Raw genomic sequence first — 14,959 nt, forward strand, 5'->3', positions numbered from 1 at the left:
TGTTTCTCTCAGCATTTAACTTATTTAAGGCTTTACAACGGATCGCTTACCAAGCAAATGAATGCGAATGAAGCGAAGGAAGGCGACGACCGAACAGCCCGTGCTTATTGTCACCATTGTGTTTTTTTGTTTGGTAACTCAGCTGTTATGTTGGAAATTGAGTCAGACAATAGATGACGCATTTCCCGTCAAAACTCGCTCAGCAACATCCGCCAACGGCAACAGAGTTAACGTTGGGATTTTAGAAAACAGTCTTTGGCAGATGAATGTAAGCCAATGATGTTCAATTTACTTTATTCAACCCGTGGTTTCCTTTTAACTTCAGGTGAAGTGCCATTGTGGAGGCTGGCTTGAAGTCTTCTTTTTCTGTTTGCCTCGCTGTCCCTGTTCTTGTTTGAATGTGTTCACAGTTCCTATCTATAATCATTCAAGATTAACTTCTATTTATATAAAATAGAAAAAGGTATACAACATGAAAATGGAATATTTATACTTTTCTTACTGCTTATAATTATTATTTTAAGGTTCTGTGGAAGAACGGTGGTATGATATGGGGGACCAAAGAGTAGGCAAACAGGAGACAGAGCTGACACACACTCATCCACCAAGCCTACTGAAAGGTTTTCCTTTCCTGCACCGACATATAAATATACTAGTAAAAGGTATCACAAAAAGGGAGGTTCAATGATCTCATCGTACAAGGACCTTCATGTTCTTTATCCTGAGACATACATCTGATCCCCATGAGACACCGAGTGGCCTTCTGGACACCGGACATACACGTCACACGGTCATCTTATCTCAGCTGACATGTCATACATTCAACTTGTTGTACAAACGATATCAATATAGTCTTGTGTTGTTTTGTCTGCTCCTCCCTCCTCATATCAATACATGACATTGCAGTTTTTCCAACATCTTTTAAACGTACTTACATCCGTTCTACATCTCCATGTTTTCTGTGATTTTTATTCTTCTTGTTTATTTGTATGTTTGCGCAGAACAAAGTGGAATGTAACAATGTCAAAGTAACAATTTTACACCTTTTTTTACGTTGCAATAAATAATGAATATTGAACTTCAAACTGTTACGTTTTGGATGCAATCACGATTTTGCATTATCATTATTGAATAGATAGCCCTACAACATTGTCCACCAGCCACATTTGTTACAAATGTATTTATGTTGTACCTACATGCATGTACTACATGTAGTTTTCTTTCAGGTGAATAAAACAGACATATACATTTAAAGATTTCCAAGCATAAATTAAGACGGATAGAAAGAAACCATAAACAGCAATTTGTCCGCAAAAGGGATTTTTCCAACAACATTGTTATAGTTTTATCTCATTAAAACACTCCAGAATCTATGGAAAATTAATTACAGTAGATTCATATAAAGTTTATCCATATCGCATGTTGTGTCATGTCCACTAAAGGCATCACTCCTTTTAAACACACTTCATTAACAATAACCTCATTTCATTCCCCCACTTGGTTCAGATGTATGGCATTGGGTACAATCACTTTTTGGAATATCTGCAACTTAAATCAACCATTCAATTCAAACTTATCAAGACCATTAATCTAAGTTACCCCCCTCAACGTTACTATTAATTAATTTCACCTCTTCAAAAAAATGTACTTCACAAATCTGTAGAATAATATCACAGGCTGACAAAACATCATCCATACCATCAAGGAAATGGGAGTTTGACTTCTCCACATATCACATATCTCCTTCCCTATGCGTACTGGGAGACATCTCAACAATAAACCTGTGCAAAACAAACCGCCGATTACTCCTTGTGGCAATAACTGTTGTTATCGGTATGTTCTTCATCTCAAAAGGGGACACGCACACGCACACGCACAACTACATGCTCATACATGCCCCATTCTCCCATATCCTGACTATATGTTTGTTGGTTTGTAGTTCACTCATTTGTCGTTCGCTTGTGGTTGTGTCTATGAATCGTCCCTTAAAATGAAATCTTAAAAAAAAAAGAATTAAGTGTTAAGCCTTAAACCAACTTTATTTGTTATTTGAGTTTCTGTTTAGTTACTTGTTGGATGGCTCTCCGGAGCCCTGAGGGCAAATGTCTTCTGTCAACATTCATAAGAACAAAGAAAGTCACCTGAGTTTATATGTTCTATATTTATGACAAAGGTGATGTACCAGAAATACTTGTTGACAGGACAAGGGCCTCGTCGACAACAAAAAAAGAAGTTAATCTGCTAATCAAAAACTGTTTGCCAAAAGTAGCGACAGCACAAAACAAGTTGCAAATGAAAACTCTTTAGATCGGTGACTTTCGTCTCTTCCAATTGATGGTACAGTCAAAACTGTACCATCATTTGGAATAGACTAGATTAGAACAAGGTGTGGAGCCTTACACCAGCTGTTACTTCCCCTTTTTGGGACTGTCTAGGTGGTGGGGGGGGGGGGGGGGTGACGAACACAGGTCGGTCAAAAAACATGTGAAAAGACAAAAGTAGGAGTAACGGTTTTAAATAAGATTTATTGAGTCTACATATGGGGCACAGGTGCAATTAGCCAGGGTACTGATGCATGGGCGACGGGCAGATCGCACGGTTTTTACCGCTCCCAAGATGCGCAGCGAGATCAGAACGAAATATAGATGCAGTTGTGAATTGCAAAGTATAAAACTAATAAACGGGAACTTCACCCAAAGAAAACAAAAAGACTTGGAATCTCTGTGTGAGCGAGTGAGGAACAGGATCTTCTTCCGTACCCTGCCGAGTGGCTCAAGAGAATATGTCGCTACACCCACAGTACTGACACGTAACAGCAGCTCTAATTTTTGGTTCAGTTTCTGGAAGAATTCCCCTTTTCATTTCAAGGATGCACCCTAGTGACTTTGAGACACAGCTACACCGTCGTTATTGGACCCCCACGCGAGTGTCTCTCGGGACAATTCCCTGTATTCGGTTAATGACTGTGACTGCCCCTTTTGTGGATTTGGCTCGCTGCCGGTTGGAGTTTTTTTTGTAGTAAAGAACCAACTTCAATGTTTGTTTCAAGTTAAAACTGGTCTCCAGTGTCAGTCTCTGCGTTTGAGTCCTGATCCAGCTGTGAACCGTGAAAGAGTCACCTCTTACAGGTCTGACGGAGAAAAACATTTTCAATACTTGCAAATTACAACTTTTTAGATTGGTGAATTTCAACACTCAAATTGCAAAACTGTACCATTGTTTGGAAATGAGCGTTGAATCTCTCGACTCAATAATCAATCAATTCTACTGGAAAAACAAGAATTAAACTGGCCTCTTCAAAAATAAACACAAGGAGGACTTGAGGTCTCACATTTTTTACATTCCTCTTTAATGGCTTCACTGGTTTGTGTCCAGGGAACAAAAAGGTTTAAAAGACGTTTCAGAGCGACGTGCACGTTTCTCACGGCTCTGCATACAGCAGCTTTACTAATATTCTAATGTTGTAAAGAAAACTGACGTTTGCAGAAAACGTAATGCTACACAAAGAATGTGCTCGTATGTGAGAGCCATGTCCACGATGGGGGACGTTACTTATATGAGGACGGATGACCGCTTCTTTATCAACAGGATCGTCCAGAAAAGGATGTGCCATGTTTGAGAAAAAACATAGTCTTTAACGTAACATATCTTATTTTGTTCATATGTGGAAACTGCGCTAAAATCCGCCTGATACAGTACTTGAATGAATGAGGAAATGAACGCGTGCTGTGTAATTAGCTGGGCGGCTGTCAGATTGAGGAGACTTATTGAAGAAAACCTGCTCCCGACCAGGTGATGTTCACAGGTTCAGTTACCATAGTGACTGACCCTGAGCTTAAATTAACCCCCTTTGTGAAACAGAGTTTCCCTCATAACAGGGTTAACAAACTCTGAGTTTCCACTAAACCCGCTTCTTGAAACGGATCCCATGTCCACTAAAGGCATCACTCCTTTTAAACACACTTCAATAACAATAAGCTAATTTCATTCCCCCACTTGGTTCAGATGTATGGCATTGGGTACAATCACTTTTTGGAATATCTGCAACTTAAATCAACCATTCAATTCAAACTTATCAAGACCATTAATCTAAGTTACCCCCCTCAACGTTACTATTAATTAATTTCACCTCTTCAAAAAAATGTACTTCACAAATCTGTAGAATAATATCACAGGCTGACAAAACATCATCCATACCATCAAGGAAATGGGAGTTTGACTTCTCCACATATCACATATCTCCTTCCCTATGCGTACTGGGAGACATCTCAACAATAAACCTGTGCAAAACAAACCGCCGATTACTCCTTGTGGCAATAACTGTCGTTATCGGTATGTTCTTCATCTCAAAAGGGGACACGCACACGCACACACACAACTACATGCTCATACATGCCCCATTCTCCCATATCCTGACTATATGTTTGTTGGTTTGTAGTTCACTCATTTGTCGTTCGCTTGTGGTTGTGTCTATGAATCGTCCCTTAAAATGAAATCTTAAAAAAAAAAGAATTAAGTGTTAAGCCTTAAACCAACTTTATTTGTTATTTGAGTTTCTCTTTAGTTACTTGTTGGATGGCTCTCCGGAGCCCTGAGGGCAAATGTCTTCTGTCAACATTCATAAGAACAAAGAAAGTCACCTGAGTTTATATGTTCTATATTTATGACAAACGTGATGTACCAGAAATACTTGTTGACTGGACAAGGGCCTCGTCGACAACAACAAAAAACGTTAATCTGCTAATCAAAAACTGTTTGCCAAAAGTAGCGACAGCACAAAACAAGTCTTCTAGAAAAAAAAGCAAACATATTAAAATATACAAGTTAAAAATAGCGATTGCGGCATTCCTCTCCATCAAAGGCGTTGTCATGGTGACGGACACATGACCTTTTACAAGGTGAGGTCAGTTAAGTCCCTCAGGGGTCAGGGGGGACATGGGATTGGGACTGTGTGTTGCAGCGTGTTGTGCACGGATGATGAAATAGAAGCACAGGTATGACATCTAGTGGTGAATCTACAGCATGAGTGACACTGACACACGGAGAGCGTGCATGTTGGGAATCTCCACCTTGTTCATCGTGGTCAGGGGAGTTGATCTGAGAGGAGATGTCTCTTGAAGGCTTCTCAGTCTTGTTTTGCTTTTTATCCAAAGCTTATAAATAGGTATCACATGGTTTCCCACACAACAGTCTTCTCGTATTTCTTTCCCTTCATAACCCGCTCAGCAACATCTGTTGGTGGCGAAAGCAGGACAGCCTAGGGGAAGTCTGCGCATCAGTGAGACGTCAAGTTGTGGGCTTGCCCTCCACGTGACGAGTTTGACTGGAAAATCCACTAAAATGTGTACAGATACCAATGCAAACCAACGATTTTCTATTCTATCAATTTACATTATTCGACCGACTGGGTTTGATTGTTTTGCAGTTTCCTTTTCTTCAGGGGTCCGTTTCAAGTAGGAGGTTTAACAAACTCTTGTTGATTTACCCTGAGATGGGAAACTCTTTTGGGAGTTTTGGGTTTCAGAACAGCTGTTTATAGTTGGTTCAATCAAGTCCTAATATAGTACTATATATAACTAATATAATCATAACCCATACGTTTTACTAATTCCCAGTGGGACAATAACATTTTTTACACTCTGTTAGAATGCACTACACACCCATGCTCATATTTAAAACAACATCGCTGATAAAAAAAAGGTCCTCAGCACACAACTTGAGGACAGCTTTTGATGACTGATGTGATACTGACTTTATACAGACAGTAATAAATTGCAAAGATCTATACACGGGTATACTATATAGATTATATAAGCAACTGGAGAAGGGTCTTCTTGATTTTGACAACCATATTGTGACCATTTATATCCTAACCATATAAGTAGTAATGTGGACTAAAAGTTCTTGCTAATACAAAGAAAAAACATGTTTTGCCTTTCCTTCCACTTTTATTCTTTGTCCTCACATCGGTCTTAGTTACAAGTATCCTTTTCTACTATAGTTTATGAAAACAAGATTAAGAAACCCCAAATAGATTCAGTGTAGTCCCGTGAAATGAAGGGAACTGGGCCAAGGTATTTACATTCAAACTTCTTCAGCAAAGTGGGGCACTAAGAGGGGGGGAGCGGAATGGCCATGCAGCTGCAGGTTTGGGATGTGCTCATGAGAACACGCCCAGGTGAGTTGATTGACAGCTTGTACTTGTACTAATCCCGTGGCTATTCGGGTTCATGGTGTGTGCGACTGAACCGGGTGCAGAAAGAGACAGAGGTAAACAGAGGACCACGGTGTGATCGTTGTCCTTTCCTACGGCCCAGGTGTATCAGCAGTTTTTTAAACTTAAAAGTTATCCACACGTTGAATTTTTCTAAATCCTCCACCTTTTTTGTTTGTTCTGTGCCTTTTGTCATTGTAACGCCTGTTGGACTGCATGTTTTTTCTAACCCTGTCATGCCGTGACATCAGACGGAGTGGGTGTGATGGTTTTTTAGCCAATCGAATAAAGGTGCTGTTTCCTGATTCTTTAAACGAAATGGGACACATGGAGACGCCTCATTTAACTGACGTCATGTTTTAAGATTGAGTGCAATCTGATTAGGTTAAGGTTTATTAACTTTCATGTCGGTGTTTTGCGGCCGACCATCCTCCTGGAAAAATCCTGAGGAGCAGCATCTCAGCTCCCTGTAAAGGTTCTAATGGAACCATCGGTTAATACAGCTGGAATTGTTCCTTGTACATCAATATGGGTTTATATTGTTATTAATTATAAGAATAACAATTGTCTGTCAATATGACAGCAGATTAACATCTGAACCAGGAGGCGGACCCTGCGTGCCTGTCACGTAGCTGACTTCATCTTTCACGCGCACCTTCCTTTGTGAGACAGACAGGTAAACCCCTGCTGACATTTGTGCTCTACGCTGAGTCACTGCGGAATAAAGCCGACCACTTGTTGAACCTCCAACGGACCAGAACACACACCAACGGAGACACCTCTTCCAAATCAGAAGTTCTGCGGGTAATTTTAGTCTTTTAGACTTTAAACTAAAAGTAACTAAGTCAGAAATCAGGAATCAGGAAAATTTTATTGCATAATATGTCAGACTTACAAGGAATTTGAGTTGGCGGTTGGTGCGTAACAGCAGAAAGTATGACAATGGACGGAAGACAACAGTGCCCGAGGAATAAAATAAAATCTAGTTTACTATCGGTTAAGGTAGGACAAAACTAAAACAATAATACTTTTCAACCGTACGAATGACTGGAATATACTGCCTTTTCTTATCATAACAGTAACAAAAATATAACAATCAATCCTGATAATAAAACATGAATGTTATTAATTCATACGGAAAATGTATATATCTGATATAAAGACGAGTTTATGGAGTTTGGCTCTCCAGTGTCCAACTGTGCTTTTTCACGATTATATGTTAAAACTCCCACAAAGTTTACAGGAGTTTCCCATATTCATGAATCTACAGATAGCTAACTAACTCGTCTTACTATAATAACTTATGTAAGTTATTAGTAGACAAATTTCCCATTCAGATTACCAAATTGGAGACCTGCAGCTGATATATAACCTTTTACTCAAGATTATTAGCAAAAAGCTACCTCCAGTTTTTATAAACTATTTGTATTCATCTATACTTTTTTTACGCCCAACGGTGATATTTCTTGAGCAGTATTCGGATTAAAGGCAAAGATTAGGTGGTTTCTGAATTTCTTCACTAGGTTAAGTCATGACCATGTTTCAAAAAACATTTTTTAAGAGCTAACTATGTCATAAAATTATATAGAGCCGTATAAGATTTGATCAAAAAAATGTTTCTTTCTCAATGGAACTGTTTGGTTGGATTATTGATACCTGAGCACAAACCACATCCAAGGGCGTTTCAACATCAGGAGCGCTAAAAAAACTTCAGGATAGAAAGAAAACATAAAACAAAAACAAGCTTCTCCTCCATTTTACTAAAGTGACGGCAACAGCAGAGTCTTTCAGAGAAGTTCTCAGATTTCAAATTTGAAGAGCTGTCGAACAAAGCGGGTTAGCACTGAAAAGAAGGGAACATTGTGAACACAGGCTTAAACGTATCTAAACCTCAAGGAAGTACAATATCTGCTGAAATTGTTTGCAAATACAATACCACACTGATTGAATCTTTAATTATTTATTCATTTATTTAGCAGACAATGCACACTAATCAACAGTTGTACTGTAAGTGAGCCACAGTTAGCCAGTTAGAGAGGCTTATTTCCATCCGCTCCCGGCTAAATGTTTTTAAAAAGTATCCAAAAAATCCCAAAAGAAATTAAAATGAGTAGACAAACGAACACAACCTAAAGAAAAGTGTGCGACAATAGACTGGAGCAACCAGCTGCAGAGATGAAAAGAAACGCTAAGAAAGACATCACAGCATTCCACTAGAGAGCTGCCTTAACAAAGAAGTGTAGATTTGCTGAACCAGCTTGACATGTGTGAAATCTGCTCTGACAGCTTTGTTTCTTCATAACATTCCGCCACTGACAATTATCCTTTTGTATTTCACCCCAGGCTTTATCTACAGGTTGGAGCGGCTTCCCATTCACACTGCCGCACCCAAGATGAAAACAAAAGCTCGCCTGCTCATTTTATTTTTGAGTGTTTCTGGCGTCTGTGTTTTTTGGAGAGAAGTGTCACAATACGTTCCGCCTCAGGAACAAAGATCCTGTGCTTGTGACCGATGTCTATTTGAAAATGATACGTTGGCCATTGAGCGCTTGAGGAAGTTTCCGCAACCATTTTTATCCAGCAACTACAGTCTGCCAGAAGAGGATTTCAAATGGTGGAGGGTAAGTTGTGACCTAACAACATAACAGGCTCTCAACCTGCAGCTCAAATCCAGATCGGAAAGTAAAATACCTTCACGTTTGACATTCACATTTTGGGGATTCTCTCAGCTGTGTTATCCCCTGTGCTCCTTACCGGCCTGGGACCACTAGTAGTGATTTAGGTATAAAACGGTAGCTTTGGACGGACATGTAGATCCACACTCACTTATGCACTCATAAGCAACCCACTGCATGATGCTCCTGGAAGAAAAAATACATTTAATAAATGATTATTTATTTGTCAAAGGCATAATCCCTCAATTTAGTTCATGCAGCACAAAATACAACATTCTCAAATTGCAAAAATATGAAAAAATCCCAATATCATAACTTCCAGTGTGTAGTTTGTATGACTCCTTTGGTCTAACGGCTAGTATGTTTGGTGCTCCTGACAGGTCATACAGCGTGGAGGCGGTAACATCAGTGAATACAGACGAAACATGTCAAGGATTTTTCAGCTGATCCCAGACAACCCTCCTCTTGAAGCATCCATCCCCGGCCGGTGCAGGACTTGTGCTGTGGTGGGAAACTCTCGTAATTTGTTAAAATCACATTACGGACCTTTCATAGATTTCCAGGATTACGTCATAAGGTAAATGAGTTGAAACAAGCATCAAATTCATTCCAAATTCACTGTGTTCTACTTTTTTTTCCCGACAATAACGTTGACTTATGAAATACATCCTTTTGTACCATTTAGAATCAACAGGGGTCGATCAAAAGGCTTTGAAGCAGATGTTGGGAACAGAACAACTCATCATGTCATGTACCTGGAGAGTGCTTCTCAGTTAGATAACACCACTCGTCCGGTGCTGTTTACCTTTAAAATGAGGGATCTTCCATGGATTACGAGGGTCCTCAGCACACAACCTTCTGGAAAGTGAGTCATGTTTTTCATTTCAGCTCTAGTCTAGATGCTACGGTTTGTCTTCTGAAGCTGATGTTCCAGCCTGCTAAAGTCCACCAGCAGTACTGAGGGAGGGGTTGTGTTTCATTTGTGGTGAACAGTAAATTCATAACATTCAGGGCCACATAACATGTCACTGTTATCCGTTCATTATATCTTTGCTTTACTTACATGCAACCAATAGATGTTTGAGTTTGACATTTCATGCTTCTTTTCACATGTAGAAAGTCCATTCCAAGAAAATCCTTATTCAACAAGGATTTGGTGAGTCTTATTTTTGATGTATTCAACAATAAACATTAGGTAATGGTTGATAAAATACATTGAAAGACTAATTCTGATTTCATAACAGGCGATGGTTGTTAACCCAGCTTTTATGAGGTATATTCATCAAGTGTGGCTGCAAAAGAAGGGCGCTTATGCCTCCACTGGCTTCATGGCTTTGGCTCTTGCCCTGCACATTTGTGACGAGGTAAGTTCAGTTTTAAATGGAGTGAATGTTGTTACTCGCTAATGATTTACAAGTGGAAGCCAATTTCGATGAAGAACAAATCATGTAATCTTATGTTATTTAGCAAGATTCAATAAATTGCTTACCGATGGTTTCCAGGTCCATGTGTTTGGTTTTGGAGCAGACAGTGATGGAAACTGGAGTCATTACTGGGAAAAAGTCCCCAACAAAAAAGTAAAAACTGGAGGACATCCTGGAAATGTTGAGTATGAAATGATCGAGGAGCTGGCAAGGCATCAAATACTCAAATTCTATACAGGGTGGTAATGTTTCTCTCAGCATTTAACTTATTTAAGGCTTTACAACGGATCGCTTACCAAGAAAAACAAGACTAAGAAGCCTTCAAGAGACATCGGGACTGAACTGACTCTACATGTGTTGTGAGTCTTTGTGTGGATGTTGGTGTTTAAACTATACAAACTGCTTCAGAGACATTGACCCCAAATTGATTCCAATTCACTGCATGATCCCAGCAAGACATGATTTTCTCAGCTTTTTCTTATTCCTTGTCTTTTTATTTTAATGCACCACATAAATACATTATTGAGTTCTGGAGAGAAAAAAAGTACCAAAGTAAATAAAGATAGTTCAAACACAATTCACATTGTTTACTTGAAGCTACAGTTTTATAAGATCTAATCACACAAGATTACAAGAAAAGTTAATTTATATTCATACAGTATCAGTTTTGAAAGATTGATGTGTGACTTTAGAGACACTAGCTTTGCTATATGCTGTATTGTTGCTATACTTAGAAACAAAACAGCATATAGCAAAGCTCTATACACGGATATACTATGTAGATTATATAACCACCTAAGTGTCTTGTCAATTGTGACAACCATATTCTAATGAGTAATGTAAATTAAAAGTTGTATTCTTGCTGATATACAAAGAAATAACAGGGGGAAATGTATTCCTCCAAATGTTTTGCCTTTTTTCCCCCCATTCTTTGTCCTCACATGGTATCTTTTTTGATTATAGTTCATAAAAACAAGTTTTAAAACAAAAACAAATAGATTCAGTGTAGCCTCGTGAAATGAAGGGAACTGGGCCAAGGTATTTACATTCAAACTTTGTAGTTCTTCAGCAAAGTGGTGCACTAAGAGGGGGGGGGGGCGGAATGGCCATGCTGCTGCAGCTTTGGGATGGCGCATGAGAACACGCCCAGGTGAGTTGAATGACAGCTTGTGCTTGTTGACTAATCGCGTTGTTCACGCTGTGTGCGACTGAACCGGGTGCAGTAAGAGACAGAGGTAAACAGAGGACCACGGTGTGATCGTTGTCCTTTACTACGGCCCAGGGGCCTGTTTCAATAAGGAGGTTCAACCAACTCTGAGTTAAAACTTGAACTCTGAGTTGACTTACCCTGAGATGGGAAACTCTGAGTTTTCGGTTACAGAACAGCTGAAATGAGTTAGTTCAATCAACTCTGAGTTGACCTACTCTGAGTTAAGCGCGTGCACCACAACTATAAAAAGCCATTATCAATGGAGCGCAGATATTACGAGTCACCATGGCAACAGCGCCAGACAAAAAGAGGTCTTCATATTTTTCACCAGCAGAACTGGATGTGCTTATGCAAGCATATGGAGAGTACGAACATATATTTAAAAAAAAAAGCAACACGGCTGCAGCGGCGAAGGACAGAGAGTTAGCTTGGGAGAAAATAGCTGCTTGAGTCAATGCGTAAGTTTAGATTTGAATTACTGTTATACAGTGTTGTGTGTAATTAATTTCTATGTAATCTAAAAACTGTAATTTAATTCCGTAATTTAAAGTAAAATCTGATGTAATTGCATTAAATGCTGCATAAACTATAAAGCAATTCTGTATAAAACAATAGTGGATTTAACATCAAATTTTAAAAGATATATTTTTTCAAGAATAATTCATGCAATTGTATAATGTTTATTTGAAAGCATTAAAAGTGCAGTTTCTTGTCTCTCCTTGTATTGTTCAAGTGGTTGAGGTTGATATAGGATTTAGAAAGTAATTAGTAATAAGTAGACCAATACTTTCTAGAGATAGTCATTATTACATTAATCTAATTACACTGTTGAAGAAGCCAGTTGTAGTTAGTAATATAAGTGACTTGCCCAACTGTTATAATATCAGAAGTGAAACTGGAAGAACAGTGTGTTATTCAACCTAATTTTAATTTTCATGTAGGTGCAATCCTGCAGGCATTAAAAGAACATGGCAGCAGCTGAAAATGAAATATAAAAACATAATTCAATCAGGTATGGCTTGAACATATCATGGTTGTAGTCTACCTGACTTTACAAACATTTGACATATAAATAACTAAATAGCATCCAGTGTCGATTTGATGCGCTCTGCGTGACTGAAATGTGCGCAATGAATGAATACCGAAAGAATGAATACCGAAAGAATGAATGAGGTGATTAAATACCACTTCCTCTTAAAAAAAGGGGAGGAGACGAAATAAACTCTGGGTTTCCCGAAGAAAACCTGCTCCCGACCAGGTTAGGTTCACAGAGTAAGTTGCCATGGTAACTGACTCTGAGTATAAGTTACCTCTCTTTCTGAAACAGGCTTGACTTACTCTGCTTTCTCAGGTTTAATGTACCTCCCATTCTGAAACAGAAAACTCAGAGTTTCCCTCATTTCAGGGTTAACATACTCAGAGTTTTCACTTAACCTCCTTTCTGAAACAGGCCCCTGGTGTATGAGCAGGGGGGGTATTCCAGAAAGCGGGTTATGTGAAAACTCAGAGTAAGTTAACCCTGCGATCAGGGAAACTCTGAGTTATCCGTTCCAGATAGAGAGGTAACAAACTCTGAGTCAATCACCATGATAACAGACTGAACATAACCTGCTCAATGGCAGGTTTACTATAAGAAACCCAGAGTTTTTATCATCTCCTCCCACATGAAGAAAGCTGGTAGACATGGATTGCCCTTTTCTACCAAATGCAATTGACATCGAAGCCTTAGTGATTCGAAATGCTTCACGTCGCGGGAGAGTCTTCCGACCCAGATTAGACGTTTTATCATTTCCAGAGGAATTTCTGTTAGAACGCTTTATTGGTAACTAGGAAACATATGGACGACATTTAATTCCTACAGTTCCACATACAGATTTAACATGGTATTGACCGAAAATCTCACGGTTTCAAGCTGTGCTGTGGGTTGGTGATGCCCAACCATGTTCTGTTCAAGGACAAGAATGTACTAGTTAGCCATTATCTATGCTCATCACTTCGGTCTACATGTCAAACTCCAAATTCCACTCTAGAATGTGAATGAGCAGAGCACTGCCGGTAGATAATATTAAGACACACTCTCTCCCAGTGGAAGCAGACAGCGTTTCATCCTCCTCATCATCATCTTCCTGTTACTTAAGTTACTGTTTCTGAAAACTTTTAACTACCATCTGAGGCAAGATCTGAGTATCTGCAGGGTTTACAACTGTGCAGATGACACCACCTACAACTGTTGGGTGGGTGGATATATATTAAATAAAAAGTAGGATAGATATCTATATATCTATATATATATATATATATATATCCATATATCTATATCTATATCTATATATCTATATCTATATTCACACACACACACCTATATATACAGATATATCGTCGTGGCGCAGGGGTTAGAGAAGGTCTGCTGGGAAGCACAAGGTTGGTGGTTCGAGTCCAGGCTGCCCCATGTTCTATGTCGAAATGTCCCTGAGCAAGACACCTAACCCCTAATTGCTCCCCAGGCAAAAATGTGAAAAAAGCCATGGGTTTAAAAGTGTAATGTAAGTGTGATGCTTTTGGCTAAATTACCTGCAATTTACAATATATATATATATATATATATATATATATATATATATATATATAACAGGCCCATTTCCAGCAAGTATTACTCCAGTCTTCTAACGGTACCAAAACTGTGTCCGTCTAAGTGGGATTTTCAATGAAAAGACGTGCAAAAACAACATTTTATTAGGAGTTTGATTTACTATTTCAAGTAGCCACTGAATTAATATTTACTTTGTTTAATAGCCAAAGTTAATTAATAATAACTAATTAATTAATAATAATTAAAGAAAATGAATTAAAATTAAAGTGAGGTGCAATCATAGCATATGCCATACCTTTTTTAACTATGTTTTTATATTTCATTTTTAGCTGCTTCCAGGTCCTTTTTTCCCCCCGTTGGATTGCACCTAAATGAAAATCAGATTTAATTCCTACTTATATTCATATCTATAGGCTGCGACGATCTTACGGTTAAATGTTATGTCAATGGAACAGTTCATTCAAACTTACGCGTTGACTCCCCACGCAGTTTCTCTCTCCTTCGCTGCTGCAGCTGTATTGCATTTGCGGCGAAATATATCTTCATGATCTCCGTAGGCCTGCAGAAGGACCTCCAACTCCATCGCAGTGAAATAGCTTGCTCTTTTATTTACTGTTGTCATGGTGACTCGTAGTATCGGGGCTCATTGATGATGGCTTTTTATAATCGTCATGCACGCGCTTAACTCAAGGTGAACATACTCCGAGTTGATTGAACTAATGCAGATCAGATGTTCTGGAACCAGATACTCAGTTTCCCATCTCAGAGTAAGTCAACTCGGAGTTCAAGGATAGACAGGGATAGAGTTTGTTAAACCTCCTTTCTGGAATACCCCCCAGGTCTTCC

General features: G+C 39.0%; 1 protein-coding gene across 3 annotated transcripts in view; it reads left to right on the plus strand.

Annotated features, from left to right (window-relative positions):
- The first annotated feature begins 6,214 nt into the window (after positions 1-6,214).
- LOC120826605 (CMP-N-acetylneuraminate-beta-galactosamide-alpha-2,3-sialyltransferase 1) overlaps positions 6,215-14,959 on the plus strand; it is a 45,610-nt gene continuing 36,865 nt past the window's right edge. Inside the window, exons 1-7 of one of the 3 annotated variants that reach the window (XM_040189045.2) lie at positions 6,404-7,018; positions 8,558-8,835; positions 9,270-9,466; positions 9,575-9,754; positions 10,006-10,045; positions 10,134-10,253; positions 10,392-10,890. In XM_040189045.2, the coding sequence (XP_040044979.1) occupies positions 8,608-8,835; positions 9,270-9,466; positions 9,575-9,754; positions 10,006-10,045; positions 10,134-10,253; positions 10,392-10,559 (933 nt within the window). In that variant the 5' untranslated portion in view covers positions 6,404-7,018; positions 8,558-8,607 and the 3' untranslated portion in view covers positions 10,560-10,890. Of the gene's footprint in view, positions 7,217-8,557; positions 8,836-9,269; positions 9,467-9,574; positions 9,755-10,005; positions 10,046-10,133; positions 10,254-10,391; positions 10,891-14,959 lie in introns of those variants that run through there. The other 2 variants (XM_040189046.2, XM_078081862.1) reach the window with 2 other exon arrangements.

This window comes from Gasterosteus aculeatus, chromosome 10 (assembly GCF_964276395.1).
Source record: "Gasterosteus aculeatus chromosome 10, fGasAcu3.hap1.1, whole genome shotgun sequence".
In the NCBI taxonomy this organism is placed as follows: Eukaryota; Metazoa; Chordata; class Actinopteri; order Perciformes; family Gasterosteidae; genus Gasterosteus; species Gasterosteus aculeatus.